General features: G+C 39.9%; 1 protein-coding gene across 1 annotated transcript in view; it reads right to left on the bottom strand.

Annotated features, from left to right (window-relative positions):
* LOC137502338 (uncharacterized) overlaps positions 1–14,945 on the bottom strand; it is a 71,897-nt gene extending 56,952 nt beyond the window's left edge. Inside the window, exon 1 of the mRNA XM_068229342.1 lies at positions 14,880–14,945. Coding sequence (XP_068085443.1) covers positions 14,880–14,945 — 66 coding nt within the window. The remainder of the gene's footprint in view (positions 1–14,879) is intronic.
* Between the last annotated feature and the right edge of the window lie 213 nt (positions 14,946–15,158).

Below are 15,158 nucleotides of genomic sequence, written 5' to 3'. Positions count from 1 at the left end.
TCTATCAGAAAAAAGAATAACAGAAGCTGTGGTATTTGAGGTGACAGGTGTAGACCTTGCTGGACTCTTGATACTGAAAGTAAAAAGGAAGGGGTGGATTATGCTCTTTACATTTGCTATGTATAGGGCAGTGCACTAGGAACTGGTCAGCAATATCATAACGAATGGATTTTTACCGAGTTTCGACAGTTCACCACTCGATGAGAAAGACCAAAAGTGTCCACAACAACAATAGAACAAATTTCACTGGTACAGATAATTTGTTCTGAACTGTTGACTAAAACCACACAGAAAGAGAGTCCACAATGCAGCGAATACAGTAGAGGATTAACCCTTCCACAGCAGGCTGATGGGGTGGTTGGTGACAAAGTCTTATTCAGATAGTAAAGAGAAATTTGAGATGTATCCTCGGGAGAGCTTCACTCTGTTGCGAAGAGATGACGATGCTACTGTGTGAGTGTAAAGCTGTCATTAATTCCTGTCCTCTTACCTACTTGACTGAGAATCCTGAAGATCTCAACTAACTTTCACCTTCAAGTATTTTGTAAGATGATGTCTGCAAGGGAATACTAGATTTAGATCAACTGGATTCTGTGAACTTATCAAGGAGACTTTGATTTCTACTACAGATGCAACTAGACTTGAGAAGAGTAACTAAGTCAGTTTATCCAGAAGCAGAATAAAATGTCTAAAACACTGGAGAAGGGATGTGGTGCTGGTTGCAGCTGATGGGAAGAGCTGCATCGACTGGCCATTAACATGGGTGCTGGAAGTGTTTCATGGGAAAGAGTTGGAAGATATGTGAGGCTGAAAATATTGTCAGATGAGGTGAATAGTCCACATCAGTGATTTCTGAAACTGCAGGGGAGGATGCTGACGACTGTCCTAGTAACTTTCACTCTCATGAACAGTCCAACTCACCAGACTCCTCAAAGTGGCATAATGACAGCACGTACACTGTTCCATGTGAATATATAAAAACTGATTAAAGCTAAATACATACATACATTATCATTATACACTCTTATGCCTTTCAGCGTTCAGTCTGCAAGCCTCTGTGAATTTACTAAACGTCGCCACAATCCTCGATTTGCAACTAGTGTTGTGGCCTCATGAACTTCTATACCTCTTATCTTTAAATCATTAGAAACTGAGTCTAACCATCATCGTCTTGGTCTACCTCTACTTCTCTTACCCTCCATAGCAGAGTCCATTATTCTCCTAGGTAACCTATCCTCCTCCATTCGCCTCACATGACCCCACCACCGAAGCCAGTTTATGCATACAACTTCATCCATCGAGTTCATTCCTAAATTAGCCTTTATCTCCTCATTCTGAGTACCATCCTGCCATTGTTCCCACCTGTTTGTACCAGCAATCATTCTTGCTACTTTCATGTCTGTTACTTCTAACTTATGAATAAGATATCCTGACTCCACCCAGCTTTCACTCCCGTAAAGCAAAGTTGGTCTAAAACAGACCGATGTAAAGATAGTTTCGTCTGGGAGCTGACTTCCTTCTTACAGAATACTGTTGATCGCAACTGCGAGCTCCTGCATTAGCTTTACGACACCTGGATTCAATCTCACTTACTATATTACTATCTTGGGAGAACACACAACCTAAATACTTGAAATTATCGACCTGTTCTAGCTTTGTATCACCAATCTGACATTCAATTCTGTTGAATTTCTTACCTACTGACATCAATTTAGTCTTACATAAAATCAGCTTCATGGTCCGTATCGCACTTCAATAGATTCACAATTAAGTATTTATTTATTTTCCACCTAGTCGATACAATGATTGCTTAAGGCAATTTTTAATGGTCAAAAGTGGTACATGTTTCGTATATTATCAACATCTTCAGCCACATAATACTGTTTAGATGAAAAATATATAAAATTGACAAGGTAATGCTTTAGAGGAAGTGTCCTTAAAATCTTATGTTAATTTTAAGGACACTTCCTCTAAAGCATTACCTCGTCAATTTTATATATTTTTCATCTAAACAGTATTATGTGGCTGAAGATGTTGATAATATTTTGTTAAAAATGAAGCCATGTTTTCCAGTGTTGACTTAGTTAAATGTAGCAAAGGCTTTTCAGTCTGTCAAACACATAGCAAATACAATGTAAATTAAAACACTAAAAGCATATCTGTATGTTAGTGTGTGTTTTACAGATATGCTTTTAGTGTTTTAATTTACATTGTATTTGCTATGTGTTTGACAGACTGAAAAGCCTTTGCTACATTTTACATGTTGATAATATACGAAACATGTACCACTTTTGACCATTAAAAATTGCCTTAAGCAATCATTGTATCAACTAGGTGGAAAATAAAAAAAATACTTAATTGTGAATCAATTTAGTCTTCGTGAGGCTAATTTTCATACCATACTCCTTGCACCAATTTTTAAGTTCCAAGATATTAGACTGCAGGCTTTCGGCAAGATCTGCCATTAAGACCAAGTCGTCAGCATAGGCCAGACTGCTTATTACATTTCCACCTAACTGAATCCGTCTCTGCCATTTTATACATTTCAGCAGATGATCTATGAAACTACAAACAGCACAGGTGAGAGATTACAGCCTAGTCTAACCCCTGTAAATACCCTGAACCAAGAACTCATTCTACCATAAATTCTCACTGAAGCCCAATTGTCAACATAAATATCTTTGACTGATTTTAATAATCTACCTTTAATTCCATAGTCCCCCAGTATGACGAACATCTTTCCCCTCGGTACCCTGTCATATGCTTTCTCTAGATCTACGAAACATAAACACAACTGCCTATTCTTCTCGCAGCATTTTTCAATTACCTGGCGCATACTGAAAATCTGATCCTGACAGCCTCTCTGTGGTCTGAAACCACACTGAGTTCATTCAACTTCCTCTCAACAACTGATGGCACCCTCCCTTCAAAGAGGCCAGTGAATACTTTGCCTGGTATACTAATCAATGAGATACCTCGATAGTTGTTGCAATCCTTTTTGTTCCCTTGCTTATAGAGAGGTGCAATTACTGCTTTTGTCCAAACTGAAGGTACCTTACCATTACTCCATGCTAATTTTACAACTCTATGAAGCCATTTCAGGTCTAATTTCATCTATTCCTGCTGCTTTATGACAATGGAGTTTATTTACCACCCTTTCCACTTCCTCAAGCGTAATTGCACCAACATAATTTTTCCCCCTCCCCATGAGCTTGGCTGTTCACATCACCACCAGGGTGATTTCCTTTTACATTGAGAAGATGTTCAAAATATTCCCTCCAGCTATCCAGTGATTCCCTGGGATCTATTATGAGTTCACCTGAATTACTCAAAACACTCTTCATTTCCTTTTCCCTCCCTTCATAAGATTCTTTATTACTGTCCAGAAAGGTTTCCCTGCTGCTTGACCTAGCCTTTTCAGGTTGTTACCAAAATCTTCCCATGACTTCTTTTTGGATTCAACAACTATTTGTTTTGCTCAGTTTCTTTCATCTACGTACAAATCCCTGTCTGCCTCAGCCCTTGTTTGGAGCCATTTCTGATAAGCCATCTTTTTACATTTACAAGCTGCTCGCACTTGATCATTCCACCAAGATGTTCACCTTTTCCCATCTTTACACACAGTTGTTCCTAGGCATTCCCTTGCTGTTTCTACTTCAGCATCCCTGTATGCCACCCATTCACTTTCTATATCCTGAACCTGCTTATTGTCTACTGTTTGAAACTTCTCACTAATCATATACATGTACTTCTGTCTAATATCCTCGTCCTGGAGATTTTCTACCCTTATTCGTTTGCAGACAGATTTCACTTTCTCTACCCCAGGCCTAGAGATACTTAGTTCACTATAGATCAGATAGTGGTCTGTATCATCGAAAAATCCATGGAAAACTTGTACATTCCTAACAGATTTCTGGAATTCGAAGTCTGTTAAGATATAGTCTATTATGGATCTGGTACCAATAACATCCCATGTGTAGCGGTGAATAGCCTTATGCTTGAAGAATGTATTCGTAACTGCTAAATCCATACTAGCACATAAGTCCATTCCCATTAGCTTCCGTATATTCCCCACATTTACCAATCACCCTTTCATATCCTTCAGTTCTATTCCCAACTCTCGCATTGAAATTGCCCAATAGCATTACACTTCAATTCTACCATGTGGCTCTTGTCTAACAAACCTGGCCACTCTGCATAGCTTTGCTTCACACGCCATTGCAGCTAAATCACAGCTGGATATATGCTACGTAGACATTTCGAAGGCTTTCGATTCTGTAGACCATACTCTGTTGCTCCATAAAATCTCCAAACGATTTAATATACATGGCAGTCTTCTGACCCTTCTTGCTGGCTTCCTACATAACCATTGGCAGAGAGTGGTAATATCAGGCACTTCATCCTCATGGTTACAAGTCACCTCCGGTGTTCCACAAGGCAGTATTCTTGGCCCCTTGCTGTTTTCTTTGTTTATGGACGATCTGCCGTCCGAACTCAACGAAACAGCGAATACCCTACTCTTTGCTGACGACTGCAAGATATTTAGGGAGATCAGGAATCCAGCAGATGCAGCTCTGCTACAGTCCTCACTTAACGCCCTCTCGAACTGGTGCCGTACTTGGAAACTTATCCCCAATCCACAAAAATGCAGCCACATGACCATAACACTACGTAAATCTCCTCCACCGATATCATATTACCTACTCGACAAGCCCATCACCGTGGTTACGCAACAGCGTGACCTAGGTGTAACATTCGATACAAAATTACAATTTAAGACCCATATAGAAACATATACAACCAAGGCTATGAAATTACTAGGCATTCTCTATCGCTTCACAGAAATTTCTGACCCCATTGCTCTTCGTCACTTCTTCCCCATGATAATTCAACCTCTCTTAAACTACTGCTCTCCGATTTGGACAACAGTCTCCCCCTCCAATACTAAGCAGTTAGACAGAGCAGTGTCCTTCTTTGCTGCAATTGTTAGGAACAGAAACCCCAAGCTCAGAAATTTGTCTATGCAGCAGGTATTAATGGCAATTAATATGTCACCGCTGCACATCAGGCGACAGGTAGCTGATCTGAGATTCCTTCATGGGATCTTAAATTGACATTACCGCTCGGAACATCTTGTCTGAATCTTCTCTCTCCGTGTTCCTTCCCGCTCCACCAGAACCAAAGACCTTCTCCACATTCCCAACACTCAGCACTCAATACTTCAACGATCTTTCCTAATCCGCCTCCCAACACTCTTTAACAATATTAATAAGAGACAAGAGCTTGATCTAGCATGAAATAAAAGTGTATTCGAGAGGTGTGTAAATAATATCTTAAAGATAAGTTGATGCAAAGGGATTATACCGCCATCTTGACCCACGACGACTTGGCTATGAACATGGACATTCTTACGGTTTTTGATTTGGACAGTTGTTACTAGTAGGCTGTGTACCTGATCTTGTTATATTTTGTTATGTTTCTTATGTTTTATTATGAAATTTTACGTTTGTTAAATAGTCTGTTGACAGTGCAAGTGAAATTTGCTCAGTGTAACTGTATCTTGTGCTTCGTGAATAAATAAATAAATAAGTAAATAAATATTAGCTTTTCAAGGCAATTTTGTCAACTTCATGCAAAAGCTGGAAAATTTGCATTACCAATTTTCAAGAAAATTCCGAAATTACATTTTATGCATATGATACTGATTATCAGAAAGCAGACTCTCATACTGGTTACTCAGCTTTACAATGCACTTTGGAGAAGTTCATCACCGTAGAATGTTACTCACATTCACGGTGTGAGTGGAGCAACTCCCAGGGAGGAATTGCATTCTTCACCTGCGGAGCTGGAACCGAGGGAGATGATCATTTCTTCCACGCAGTGTTCCAAAACTCTTTCCTTTTTCCACTGCTTCTGCGCCAGTTCCCATGTGTGTTTCACCAGAGAGGCCCATTTTTCTGCAGTGACATTCTCAATATCCTCTCTGGTCAGTCTATTTCAATGATGGTGAAACTCTTGTTGTTCTCATCTATGTAACCCTTCACTTATGACCAAATATTTTCTATGGGGTTCAAATGGGCATGGGAAGGAGGCAGCCTGATCACCTGGTGGCCATTCATTTTTGCTATCTCATCAATGACATAAACAGGTTTCGGTTTGTAAGTTGCCACAAGCTCCAATAGCTCTGACTTTGTAGTACAAGGTTCAATGGTAATATCTGTGTTCTGAGGCAAGACATTTATTTCTATTCAAGCCAGCATGTCAGCTTTTCTCATCTGCATTGTTCGGGCTCTGTCCGCTTTTACAGAATGGTATGGAGCATTATCCATAACAATGGTGCACTTGGGAGGAATGTTTTAAGGGAGGGAATTTTCAAACCAAACTGTGAAGGAAGCAGCATTCATTTCTTTGTGGTAGTCCCCTGTTTTTCGCGACTGGAACATGAGGAAACAATTTCGAACGAAGGCTCGTGCAGTGCCAGCATGCAGGAAAATGACCCTACCTCCCTCTCCTAATGGGGCTTTCTTTGTGCCTTCTGGAGTTCTGTCTGACCACCCCTTGGTTAAGGTGTGGCCAGCGTTTACAAATGTTTCATCGAGCCACACAATCTGCATTCCTAACAGCCCTCAAGTAGCGACAGCACCAAGCCACGATGTCATGTCTCTCCATCACCACACTTCGGTTTGAGTATTTTTTCAAAATGAAATCCTAACTTATGAAGGGAGATTCGAAGGGAAGACGCACTACCAAAAAACAATTTATATTCTCTAAGACTCTTATGTAGTTTCCGTAGTGCTGGGTGTTCCTTTCTCTTGTAATAGGCATATATATGCCGTCGAATTGCTCCTTCCTGGAAACCATCCATACTGGTCACACGTTTGTCATAGTGCCGGGTTTTGCCCGGTGTTGATAACCCGTCATGTGATAGTCCAGATACATCCACTCCCTCTCTTTCCTCTTCCCCTTCTACCCAAGGCTCGTTTTCTTTCTTTCCTTTTTCTTTCCCTATTCTAATTACTGTAGCTTGAGAAATTTTTAAAGCTACTGCAGTTCTTTCTACAACTTTGTTAACGTCTATCAGTGGGCCTCCATTTTCTCTTTCAGCATCAAAATATTCCTCTAAGACACATACCATATCGCGAGCTTGACCACGAATAGTGAAGCCATGCCTCCCCATTTCCCTTGCCTTTTTTCTAGGTGAATGAATTCTAGGTCGCCCTTGTTGTCGTTTAGCGGCGCTCTGAATGGGTTGCAACATTTTGAGTTCAGTAAATGAGATAGTGTTAAAACAACACTATACTACACAATACTAAAATTTACACTACACTAGAATGCCAGCCTTGATAACGATACACTTACTAACACGAACACAATAGCACTATAATATTTAGCTGATTTCAAAAACACACTATACGGATAATGATATCGCTCAAAGTAGACATTGTTATATAGCCCAGCCACAAGTGCTACGGTATACTATATTGGCAACGTGGAACTCGGACCAACCGCCTCACGAAGCTTTAAGACAGCAGGGGTAGGAAAAGGGAGAGTGCATGTCGAGCTGGGATTGGCTGAGACGGGAGGTGTGTACTGTTTGCCATAGTAACTGCTACCTCCTACTACCATGCTGAGAGCAGTCAGAACACAGATTGTTTTAATGGTACTATAGGGTGTTGTAGGATAAAAATAGAATACGAAAATTAGTATGTAGTGTAGTAGTCGTGTGATCTTTGAGTACTATCCTAGACAATATTTCTTTCTGTTCATTTTCTTCTTGCACAAAACAAGTTATTTATTTTTCCTTTTCTTTTCACTTTTTCCATAAACAATGGCTAAAGAATGCAAGTGTAGGAACTGTGGGTGTGGCAAGGCATTGAGGGGTATGAGGGAGGAGCTGGGGAATTTGAGGGAGATAATTGGGATTCTCACAGAAGAGAGAAAGGAAGGTAGGCCTCCCTCACAGAATGTACAGTTTACAGCAGATGTAAAAGAGGGATGGGGAGGAAAGGGGGAACTGTGGAAGACGGGTGGTCTAATGTTCTCAGGGGAAGGAGATTGCAGGCTAAGGGCTCTATTCAGGATCAGAATTCAGGACAGGTGTCTGTGAGAAATCGGTACGAGCCACTCCAGGTAGAGCAACAGAGGGAAGATGAGGAACAGGGAAATGTTGCTGAGATGTGTGGAAGTAGGAGGAAGGGAAAAGGTGGGAAAGGGAAATGTAGAGTAGAGGATAGGGAAGGACAGGTGGAACAGGGTCATGGGAGGGAGGAAAGGGAGGAGGAAGTAACTTCTGCAGCTATCAGGAAAGATAGGGCTGACCAGAAGGGGAGGGGATCAAAGGAGGTGAGTAGGGTCGAGGCTCTGGTCATGGGAGATTCTATCGTTAGACACGTGGCGAAAGTGTGTAGACCAAGCTCGATAGCTGCAGTCGCTTAAGTGCGGCTAGTATCCAGTATTCGGGAGATAGTAGGTTCGAAATCCACTGTCGGCAGCCCTGAAAATGGTTTTCCGTGGTTTCCCATTTTCACACCAGGCAAATGCTGGGGCTGTACCTGAATTAAGGCCACGGCCGCTTCCTTCCCACTCCTAGCCCTTTCCTGTCCCATCGTCACCATAAGACCTATCTGTGTCGGTGCGATGTAAAGCACCTAGCAAAGAAAAAAAAAGTGTGTGGAGGAAAGGGAACCAGGGTAGTGTTATCCAGGAATTAGGTTGAGGCAGGTGCTAAGAAAAGTAGAAGAGAAGGAGGAGGGTAAGGAGAAGGTGGTAGTGTTTCACGTTGGTACCAACAAAGTAACGCAAGCTGGTGTAAGTATCAGCATAGTTGGGAATGTGTGGGAAGTGGTATATGCAGCACGGGTGAAGTTTAAGAAAGCGGAGATTGTTGTCAGTGGAATGCTATGTAGGAGGGATACTGACTAGAGGGTGATTGGGGATATAAATGAGACTATGGAGTGGGTATGTGGGAAAATGGGAGTGAAATTTCTAGATCCTAATGGGAGGGTAGTAGATAGGGATCTGCGCTCAGATGGCCTTCACTTAAACCACAGTGGTGCGTATAAGTTAAGAAATTTGTTTAGAAGGGCAATAGGGAGGTACATTCAGGGAAACGGAGTTGTCCTGGGAGTGGTGATAAGGATACAGAGATCTGGAAGTCAAGTAGGGACGACATAAAAATGTTAGTGTTGAACTGTAGAAGTATTGTAAAGAAAGGAATAGAATTTTTAAAAAAATGGCGTATGGCTTTTAGTGCCGGGAGTGTCCGAGGACATGTTCGGCTCGCCAGATGCAGGTCTTTTTGATTTGACACCCGTAGGTGACCTGCGCGTCGTGATGAGGATGAAATGATGATGAAGATGACACATACACCCAGCCCCCGTGCCAGCGAAATTAACCAATTAAGGTTAAAATTCCCGACCCTGCCGGGAATCGAACCCAGGACCCCTGTGACCAAAGGCCAGCACGCTAACCATTTAGCCATGGAGCCGGACAGGAATAGAATGAAATAATTTAATAGATATATATTTACCAGGTATTGTAATAGGAGTTGAATCATGGCTGAGAAATGATATAATGGATGCAGAAATTTTCTCACGGAACTACAGTGTGTATGGTAGATAGGTTAGGAATGGTGGGAGGCAGAGTATTCAATCTGGTGAAAGAATAATTTGTAAGCTGCGAAAAGGTTAAAGATGAGAAACATGAAATTCTAGTTGTAAGAATCATTTTTAAAGATAATAGGCAACTTGATGTCTTTGAAGTGTACAGATAGTGAAAGGGTAGTGCTGACACGGATTCAGAATTATTTGATAAGATAATCAGCTATGTGGGAAACGACAAGGAAAGGAATGTGATTGTAGCGGCAGATATGAATTTACCAAATGTCAATTGGGAAGGAAATGCGAACGACAGGAAGCATGACCAACAAATGGCAAATAAGTTAATACGGGAAGGACACCTGATTCAGAAAGTGATGGAACCAACTAGAGGGAAAAATATCCTGGACGTGGTGCTGCTAAAACCAGATGAGCTCTATAGAGACACTGAAGTAATAGATGGTATTAGTGACCACGAAGCTGTTTTTGTCATAGGTAAAAATGAATGTGATAGAAAGGAAGGTTTCAAAAGTAGGACTATTAGGCAGTAGTTATGATTGGTGGAAAACAGTAAATAAGAATGTAAACCGACTCTGGGATCGGTTTAAAGTAATTGTTGAGGAATGTGATCACAGGTTTGTACCTTTAAAGGTGGTAAGGAATGGTAAAAACAAACCTTATATTAATAGAGAAATTAAGAGACTAAAAAGGAGGTGCAGACTGGAAGGAAACAGAGTTAGAAATGGTTGTGGAAGTAGGGAGAAATTGAAGGAACTTACTAGGAAATTGAATCTGGCAAAGAAGGCAGCTAAGGATAACATAGTGGCAAGCATAATTGGCAGTCATACTCACTTTGGTGAAAAATGGAAGGGTATGTATAGGTACATAAAGGCAGAAACAGGTTGCAGGAAGGACATTCAAGGAATAATTAATGAACAAGGAGAGTGTGTATGTGAGGATCTTCAAAAGACACAAATATTTAGTCAGCAGTATGTAAAGATTATTGGTTCCAAGGAAACTGTACACATAGAGGAGGTAACTAATGCTAAAGAAGTATTAAAATTTATATATGATAACAATGACATTTACAGTAAGATACAAAAGTTGAAAACTAAAAAAGCAACTGGAATTGATAAGATTTCTGGGGATATACTAAAGGCAATGGGTAGTGATACAGTACCATATCTGAAGTACTTATCTGATTATTGTTTGGTTGAAGGAGCCATACAAAATGAATGGAGAGTCGCTATAGTAGCCCCTGTGTATAAAGGAAACGGTGATAGACATAAAGCTGAAAATTACAGGCCAGTCAGTTTGACATGTGTTGCATGTAAGCTTTGGAAAGACATTCTTTCTGATTACGTTATACATGTTTGTAAATTAATAACTGGTTTGATAAAGGCAGTTTGGGTTTAGGAAAGGTTATTCCACTGAAGCTCAACTTGTAGGATTCCAGCAAGATATAGCAGATATTTTAGATTCTGGCGGTCAAATGGACTGTATCATGACTGACCTGTCTAAAGCATATGATAGGGTGGATCATGGGAGACTGCTGGCAAAATTGAGTGCAACTGGACTAGACAAAAGAGTGACTGAATGGGTTGCTATATTTCAAGAAAATAGATCTCAGAGAATTCGAGTTGGTGAAGGTTTATCTGACCCTGTAATAATTAAGACGGAAATTCCTCAAGGCAGTATTATTGGACCTTTATGATTGCTTATATATATAAATGATATGAATAAAGGAGTGGAATCACCAAGCTCGATAGCTGCAGTCGCTTTAGTGCGGCCAGTATCCAGTAATCGGGAGATCGTGGGTTCGAGCCCCACTGTCGGCAGCCCTGAAGATGGTTTTCTGTGGTTTCCCATTTTCACACCTGGCAAATGCCGGGGCTGTACCTTAATTAAGGCCACAGCCACTTCCTTCCACTTCCTAGGCCTTTCCCATCCCATCGTCGCCATAAGACATATCTGTGTCGGTGTGACGTAAAGAAAAAAAAAAAAAAAAAGGAGTGGAATCAGAGGTAAGGCTTTTTGCAGATGATGTTATTCTGTATAGAGTAATAAATAAGTTACAAGGTTGTGAGCAACTGCTAAATGACCTCAATAATGTTGTGAGATGGACAGTAGGCACTGGTATGATGATAAACGGGGTTAAAAGTCAGGTTGTGAGTTTCACAAATAGGAAAAGTCCTCCCAGTTTAAATTACTGCATTGATGGGGTGAAAGTTCCTTTTGGGGATCATTGTAAGTATGTAGGTGTTAATATAAGGAAAGATCTTTATTGGAGTAATGACAAACATGGGATTCTAAATAAAGGATACAGAACTCTGCAAAAGGTTATGAGGGTGTTTGGGGGTTATAGTAAAGATGTAAAGGAGAGGGCATATAAGTCTCTGGTAAGACCCCAACTAGAATATGGTTCCAGTGTATGGGACACTCACCAGGATTACTTGATTCAAGAGCTGGAAAAAATCCAAAGAAAAGCAGCTCAATTTGTTCTTGGTGATTTCCGACAACAAAGTAGTATTACAAAAATGTTCCAAAGTTTGGGCTGGGATGAACTGGGAGAAAGAAGACGAGCTGCTCGACTGAGTGGTATCTTCCGAGCTATCACCGGAGAAATGGCGTGGAATGACATTAGTAGACGAACAAGTTTGAGTGGCGTCTTTAAAAGTAGAAAAGATCACAATATGAAGGTAAATTTGGAATTCAAGAGGACAAATTGGGCAAATATTCGTTTACAGGAAGGGGAGGTAGGGATTGGAATAACTTACCAAGAGAGATGCTCAATAAATTTCCAATGTCATTGAAATCATTTAAGAAAAGGCTACGAAAACAACAGATAGGGAATCTGCCACCTGGGCGACTGCCCTAAATGCAGATCAGTATTGATTGATTAATGAAATCCTGCAAGAATTTGTTTCTAAAAAGATAATAATAATAAGGTTATTATAACATTCCTTCAGTTGTGGTGATTTCATAGAACATTAATAAAGCTGGCAACATGCCCGCCTGACACACGGCGGCCCAGGGTTTGATTCCCGGCTGGGTGAGGGATTTTTAATTGTAAATGATTAATATCCCTCACCTGGGGACTGGGTGCTTGTGTCGTCCTTAACGTTCCTTTAATCACATTCAACACTCTACACTTCCTCCATTCCAATAACATGCAGGTTCATATTACATGGTGCAAGTAGGGGCAAAATATCTCTACAGGTTGATGCTGCAAACAAATAGCATTCAAGAAAATAAATAAATGCAGCTGCACTGCCTACACCCACACAATCAGGCCAGGTGATACCAGCGTTGTACCATCATGATAGAAAAAGAGGTGGTCAACTATTTTGCCATCAACTGGTTTTTAAATGCAGTACAAGGTGACTATTTCATTTCAATGGAGTACTTAACCATCTCACCATCCACATGAACCCTGTGAATCCCCCACCCTAACAGGGAATAAATATAGTACTCCCCTAGATGTATCCCTCTGTGCAATCTCCAAAGCAACACTTTAGGAAGCATTAAGAGTATTGTGACAGTGGAAAATCCAATTATCAAAGTTGACCATCAATGATATAAAATATTTCCAATCAGGAGAAAAGGATGAGTAAAAATCAAAAATGAGCAAGCTCCTCATATGAATGTTAATTCAAATCTGCCGGTGCCAAAGAGGATAATATAGAATTATCAATACTGCATTAATGGACTCCATCCCCTCATGACTTTAGGCGAAAAAGGAAACGACCAGTCACAATCAGTAATTTTATCATAAACAGTAACATAAATGTCACTGTAGTAGTTTTACCTAATAAAAAAATGCCATAGCAGTGACAGGATCCAGAGACAGCATTAAATTTCAGGTACTGATATCTCAAACTCATTGGATACCTTACTGGGGCCTTGTAGGTAAGATAAAGGTACGCATTCTTTAAAAAATAGGGCTTGCTCAGTTAATTTACACTGAAAATAATTAGTGTTATGTAACCAATCATTAAACTATCCATGGGGAAAAGTAATGAATACAAGGTTCCAATGCCAACAACTATCCACTATTTCCAATAACAATGAATGACATCAAGCATATAATATAATACGGGTGATGGTATTGTCTGCACTGACAATATATTATCTCTTTCTAATTTTGTACAATTATTTCTCTCGTGTATGTTTCGGGTGACCCTACTCAGTTCATCAGCGATTTCTACATCATAAATGAATATTCCGCACATCTTAAGGTCTAACACTATTCATCTATACACGAGGCATCATCAATAAATACCATTATTTTTAATACATACACACATAATGACCATTTCTTAATAATATTCATTGTAACAGAACACTTTAGAAAATTTATAAAAAGTTCAACTGGTTATTCTTATGTTATGTAACACTCTAAAACATGTATTAAAATGTCAGATTGTTACCTTAGAAAAATCGATCAGTGATAAAATGTTTCTTGCTACTGTTTGTTCTGTTGTAGCCTACTTAAGCGTAGGCCTATTAAAAATTAACTATTATAATACCAAAGTTAACATTTTTGGCTTATGATTCTTAGAACACTTTCTAGAATGAACTGGTTTGCCATTGAATTATTTGACTCCTTAAGATCTAAACATGTAATTCATTATATCATGTCAGATGGAATCTTTCTATGGTGGTGCTGTGCTGGAATTTTGACAGAAAGGATCAAACCTTCCGTCATATCCTTGAATTCGTGGCTATTATTTGCTTTCCTTATTGTACATTATTGAAGCAGAGGAAGACTAACCACTCACCAGCCTAACATTTATTCATTCTATGTCATGCAATCTAGCTTTAAAGGTTTGGAAACACTAAGATGACGGAAATTGTTCCCACAAGAGGCTAATGTACTTGAGCACCTTTAATACTGTCAGGGTGATCGAGGATTTAATATGCCAACTTGAAACCATATGGTAAGCCCTCCACAACCTGAGCTACTCAGACTGCCATTTTTCCTGGCAAGAGCTACAAAGCAAAGACAGATGAAGAGAAACCCACTTCTTCTTCAGCTTTCAGACATGCTGTGCCAAATGAAAGGTATATACCTGTAAATTCTGCGTTTGTGTAATCTTAGAAAATATACTTACTCAATTTGAGATTAGTATACAAATATATATGTGCCTTAAGAATAGACAGCAAGATACTCATATATCACCTGCACATCAGATAAAAGTATAGTTATGTAACCAGTCAAACTCAGACGACTGCTAAGGGTTTAACTGAAATCACTATAAAGTTACCTGGAATGATACTTACGCATGAGGTATTTGGTGTTTCCTCAAAGCAGATTGGTTCCTCTTTGATCTTTACTTCCAAGTCCATTTTAAATAATGTGTGAAGGTATAGACTGTTTTGGGATGTAGATTACTTCCACAGAACTTGCACTGAAACATGAGCAACAAACACTATTATTGCTTTTTTGTTGTCAAGGCTGTAGTTTTAGGTGACTGTCGATTTTATGCTCATATCCAGAGGACCATCCAGTTTTGCCTTGAAAATGAACCTCAGGGATAAACATTTTCAATGAAAGAACAT

The sequence above is a fragment of the Anabrus simplex genome, chromosome 10, assembly GCF_040414725.1.
Source record: "Anabrus simplex isolate iqAnaSimp1 chromosome 10, ASM4041472v1, whole genome shotgun sequence".
NCBI classification, from domain to species: Eukaryota; Metazoa; Arthropoda; class Insecta; order Orthoptera; family Tettigoniidae; genus Anabrus; species Anabrus simplex.
This window is presented reverse-complemented; position numbering and strand designations above follow the sequence as displayed.